Source organism: Nyctibius grandis, chromosome 15, assembly GCF_013368605.1.
Source record: "Nyctibius grandis isolate bNycGra1 chromosome 15, bNycGra1.pri, whole genome shotgun sequence".
Classification (NCBI taxonomy): domain Eukaryota; kingdom Metazoa; phylum Chordata; class Aves; order Nyctibiiformes; family Nyctibiidae; genus Nyctibius; species Nyctibius grandis.
In genome coordinates, this window is record NC_090672.1 from 2,325,949 (window position 1) to 2,331,284 (window position 5,336).

General features: G+C 54.6%; 1 protein-coding gene across 1 annotated transcript; it reads left to right on the forward strand.

Annotated features, from left to right (window-relative positions):
- The first annotated feature begins 286 nt into the window (after positions 1-286).
- Positions 287-4,597, forward strand: LOC137670617 (coiled-coil domain-containing protein 42-like). Its single transcript, XM_068413546.1, has 7 exons — positions 287-375; positions 694-799; positions 924-1,028; positions 1,585-1,782; positions 2,547-2,768; positions 3,868-4,026; positions 4,499-4,597. The coding sequence occupies exons 1-7, from the start codon at positions 296-298 to the stop codon at positions 4,595-4,597; spliced, it is 969 nt and encodes a 322-aa protein (XP_068269647.1). The 5' UTR covers positions 287-295.
- Positions 4,598-5,336: the final 739 nt, after the last annotated feature.

Genomic DNA, 5,336 nt, shown 5'->3' on the forward strand with positions numbered 1-5,336 from the left:
GGGGCATCACAATGCCTCAGTTGCCAAGTAACCGCCCAAGCATCTTCCAGCTGCCCCCAGCAACCGTTACCATTCCAGCTGGCCACCAACAGCTGGTGGCTGCAGGCACGACTGGGGCAAGGAAATACTGGGAAAGCGGAGGCAAGAGGCACCCAGGGGCTTTTCCCCTGCCCGGCTGCCTCTTCCACGCACCACCCAGCCCTCAGGCTTGCAGGGCAGCTCCTCGACTGACTCCCCGGACACGAGCAGCACTGGGAGGAGCTGACCTCTCTGGGCCCTGTTGGTGGCTGGAGCGATGGCCTCCGGGGGTGATGATGAGGACCTGTTGGCCTATTTCCACATGCAGTACAGGCAGAACCTCCTGTCCTTGATCAGGTGAGGGGACTCCTCCACCCGCCTCCATTGCCCCCATCCTCTTCTCCTGCCGCCTCCATCCCTCCTTCCCCCACCGTGGTAAACTCCCATCCCCTATCTCCACTACTTCAGTCTCCTCTTGTACCTCCCTTCCCCAGCCCTGTTCCTCACTGTAACACCCCCGTGCCCTGTCAGCGGGATCCCCACTGCGGAGTGGTGGGGACGCTGTGCTGCCAAATGGGATCTGAGACGTCACCCGGCTGACGGGACAGAGCAACCCAACACCCTGCCAAGGTACTGGACCCAGTGTGTAATCTTGAGGAAAAACTTCTGTGGCAGGAAACTCAGAGTGACAGAGGAGGAGTCCCCGTCTCAATTGATTCACCTCCAGGAGAAGAAGAAACAAGTCCGACTGATGCAAAAGGCTCTGGAGGAGAAGAAAGAGGTGAGAGAGAAGGGAGGGTGCTGGGACATGGTTGGGAGGCTTTATGGTTTTTTGGAGGGCAGCAGTGGGCAGGTGACTGGCTCCAGATGCGGGCAGCCATGTCATGCTGGCTCTGGTGCTCCAGGCCTTCAGGGAGAAGATGAATGTCCTAAGCTGCCGGTGGAGGGACCTCCACACCAAGAACGCTCAGCTGAAAACACACACGGAGACATCTGGGAGGATTTTAAAGGTACACCTGCCCCTGATTAGCTTGGCTGACATGACCCTGAGCTGCACCACCACCTCTTCCCCTCCCCTGGGGAGACAGTCTTGGGACACCACATCTGTCCAAGCCTCCCTTGAGCCTGGAGGTGTGAGGAACAGGACAGGCAGGCCACAGGGTTTTGCGCCACACATGTGGAAAGCCCTGGTAGGCCTTGGGTGGGAAAGAGCTGCTTCTGTACCAGCGTGATCTCCTGAAGGCCCCAAGCATCCCCCCTGAAGGGTCTCAGCCTGTCCCCACTGTTGACACCCAGGTGTCTTCCAGGGACAGATACCAGTAGGTCTGAAAATCAGAGTGCCATGCCAGGTGCCTGTCTTCAAGACCAAAGGGTCAATGCAAGAGGGATGGCCCTGTTAAACACGGAGCGAATATGTTCCCAGGGGTGCTCCAGTACTGGTCTCCCCTCTGTGAAGGTATCTCCTCCCCGTGCTGTTGAGTGACCCAGATCCATCTTCCCTTGCCTTCCTTTCCCTCTGTGTGTGTGTGTGTGTTTGTGTGTGTGTGTTGGTGGAAACATCATCAGGAAAATGAGAAGATGAGAGTCAAAGCTCTGATGAAAGCCAGAAAAGAGAGAGAGAGGAAAACGCAAAAGGAGAGTGAGCTTTTGAGAGCTAAGAGGCAACTGGAAGCCCTGAGAAATGAGCACCAGGAACTCTGCAAGAGAGTGCAGAAGTACTCCATCTTCAAAAAATACCTGGAGGATGTGGTGAAGGTCTCACAGGTGAGTTTGGACATGAGAGAGACAGATCATGGCCTCGAGGAGGCCCTTGCACGGGTGTTAAACCTAGAGGAGATAAGGCAAGTCCAGGGAGTTCGTAACACTTGGTCAAACCCAGAGACCTCAGATGGGGTGTGAAGAGGTTCCCTGCAATCAAGGTGAGCCAAAGGGACCAGAGTTTGGGGAAGAGAAGCAAAGAAGGAGGTGAAGGCTAGAGAAAACCAAAGAAAAACTGTTAGAAGGGGAAAAAGCACAGGGCTGAGGGAATGGGGACCCCTTTGTGTCACTGTTTCATGTCACACTGATGGTTTGGGAGAAGTTAAAAGCTGCCCGGGAATGGGAACCCAGGCAGTTGTCAGAAAAGCTATGCCCTCTCTCAAGGATGCCCGGGCATCGCTCCATGCATCGCTCATACTCCTGCAGTCCCAGCTGCTTCCCTCCCATGTCTTGGTGACCCGGCACAGGCAGCTGCAGTTGTGCTTTGTGCTTTACCAGAGCACTGCTCACCTGGGGGGGGAAGAGGTGCAGTATCTCCCCTTGCTTACGGCAGTGACAGCTCTGGGACGGGCACAGTGGGTTGTCGTCATACAGGGGATGTGGCGATGCTCACAAAGCAACTGGGGCAATAGTCTTGTCAAGAAGGCAAGATCTTTCAGCTGGGGGAGGTGTTGCCCTTGGTCAGGGCAGGGTGCCAGACAGCACAAGACTTGCAATCGTGATGAGGGGAGGGCAGGGGGGTTACTAACACCAAGAGCTCTGTGCTGAAGTTTAAGGGGATCCAGGAGATCGTTCGGCACTATGAGACAATGGTGAGGAAGCGCAAGGACCTGCTGCAGTCACGACAGGATCACAAGGAAATGTTTGAGCAAGCCAAGGTGCTCCTGGACCAGTACACAGCAGAGAAAGAAGCTGAGATCCTACAGTACACAAATGATCTGGTGCAGCTCCAACAACGTTTTGACCAGGCCCGAAGTGACATCCGCTCCTGGGTGAGGAAACGTGGGGTGGGCAGGGGAAGATCTCCAAGGCCTGGCCGTGTCAATACCATCTGATGGCTCACCCCTAAGCCATGGGGTCATGGCAAGGCCCAGTAGCAGCCTTGGGATTGGAGGAGATGCCTAATTTGGTCACTCCAGGGGACTGTACAATGACGGACGACAGACCAGGTCTGGAGCAGGTTACATCAGGGGTTAAAACAAAGCCCTCACAAGGGCATTGTGACCTTTCACTTCTTGCTTGAACTCATAGTCAAAAGAGATCAGCTAACCAGGCTGTGGGGAGATCTGCCTTGGCACAAAACCCAAGCATACTCCACCACGTGCCCATTGGCTTTGTGTAGCCTGCTCATACTCATTTCCATTCACCATTCCTTGCAGCATCATCACTGTAATGGGGCTTCAGTGTGGCATGTCTCGTGCTCTCTACTGTTCATGGCTCAGGCCTCAGAGTGAAGTTGGTTTTACTGATTTTTATTATTTGTTTTCATCCTTTGCATAGCATCTGCCACTAGGGCTCACCCCTTCTCCTCCCTCCTTACCAGTCCAAAAGTGACCAAAATGGTGGTAAACTGGGCTGTAATGAGGCACATCAATGTGTACCCAGTGCTGAGTGTGCAGAAATGCCCTCAGCTCTGCTGGCCTCTGCTCCCTTTGCATCACTCTGAGGGGGCCTTGCCAAATTCCCTTGTTGGATACTCCAGGCTCCAGGAGTTGAGTCCCACCAGGCAAAGCTGGAAAGCACCTGTTCTGGGAGGGTGGCAGTAGGATGTGCTGCTCCTGGGGTATCAGCTAGCCCTGCTGTGGGGAGTGCAAATGGGGCCTGCAAAGAGGATGCACCAGAGTGAGGACTGCAGGAGCTGGCAGGGAGATGGGGGGAGGTTTCTGGGGCAAGGCGCAGCTGTGGTGGTTCCTGGATCTGCTTCCACCACATCAAGCTGAACCACCTCCAGCACAGCCCTGGGCAAGGACTGGTTCTTCCTAGCAAAAGAGATGAGTATAGAAGTTAGGGTCTCCAAGCCAGGGTCTCCAGTGCTGAAGTAGCATCTTTGCTGGGGCATGTCTCCATACTGTATGTCTCCTCTCCTTTCAGGAGAATAGCTCTGCTGAAATTCAGAACGCGACTACCGAGAAAGCCCAGCACCTGGGAACCATCAAGCTGGCCACCCTCAACCTCTTCCAGCTTGCGAGCACGCGGCTGAAATCAAACCTGAAAGTGCCAGTTGATGACAGCCACAGACAGCTGGACATGGTAGAGCCAAGCCAGACCCCTTCTCCCTGGCCAGAAAGAGGAGCAGTAATGACCCTCAGCTGCCCAAAGGGAGGAAAAAGCCCAGAGAAATCAGGGTGCCCAACAAACACCTTCCTTTTTACCTGGTCTCTCTCTTGGGCATGGGGGCAGAGGACACCAGGCAAACCTGTCTCGCCCAAGGAGGCAGCGCAGGGGGTGGGTCCCTGTGGGAGCAGAAGCAGTGGGAGCCAGGCAGGCCGGGGCAGGGGATGTAGATCAACCCATGGCCAGTTTGGCTTCATTCATGCCTGCCCTGAGCTCAGATTCACCCGTAAAAGCCCATGCTGGTAGTGCAGATCCAGCAAGGTAAATGCCCTGTCCTCCCACTCAGTCGAGTTGGTGAAATTTGGCCTCCAGAAGGACCAACAAGCTCCCCTCTGCCTCCTGTTCCCATCCCTGCTCTGAGCTCTACCATCTTTCTTCCCTACCTTAGATTAAGGACTTCATCCAGGACCTCACAGACATCTATATGGAGGCGAAACATAAGGCTGTGCTGAAACGCCAGCGAGCAGCTATACCTACAGAGCTATAAGGGACGTGCCAACATCACTTGCTCTGACAGCAAAGGCTCAGCAGGGTGGGAAGGGCAAGAAGATACATCAGTGAAGTTTCATACCTTTCTAGCTCTTTTGTCCTGCCCAGCTTTTCATGCTATTAAAAATAACCAAATATTTTAAAGTGTCTCTCCACTTCCTGGGAGGGTTGGAAACATCCGAGCAGCTCCATCCCACAGCTTCACCCCAGAGGCCATGGGGTGTCTTGCTCCAAGGACCGCAGGGTGCAAGGAGGAAAGAGATGCCCAGTCTGGGAGCAGAAGCAGCGTAGAGGAGCCCAGGGTCAGCCAGGGGGAAATGACAAGAGCTGAGAAGGGGCTGGTTTCTGGCCCATTAGGCATCCAGAAGGAGAGGTATTTAGTTGCCACATCAACAGAGTGGCCCATGGCTTAGGGACAGGAGCTGAGGGTTGTGGGGGGATGCTCAGGGGGATAAGAGGGATGAAGAAGAGATGGAGTAAGGGTAAATGGGAGGTTTTCCCTGGCCTTTGGGAAAGACCCTGCATGGGGGCTGTGGGTCTGCAGTGATTCCTTGCATGGGGAGAACTTCCCACAAATCCCAAAAGCCCCATCCTTCCTGCTGCCATGCCAGGCTGGGACTGCGGAGGTGGCCTTGAGAGGCAGCTGGTGCAGAGCACTTCAGGCTGGTGAAAATCGATTTCTCAATGGGAAGAAAATATGTTTCTTTTTTTTTTTGCATGGATGTCCTGGTTTGGCC

Bases quoted from the DNA above. Each gene is read 5' to 3' on its own strand.
- LOC137670617 (XM_068413546.1), top strand. From the start codon at position 296: ATGGCCTCCGGGGGTGATGATGAGGACCTGTTGGCCTATTTCCACATG. The intron at 1,029-1,584 runs GTACACCTGCCC...AAACATCATCAG, and splicing joins CATCTGGGAGGATTTTAAAG to GAAAATGAGAAGATGAGAGT. The intron at 2,769-3,867 runs GTGAGGAAACGT...CTCTCCTTTCAG, and splicing joins GAAGTGACATCCGCTCCTGG to GAGAATAGCTCTGCTGAAAT.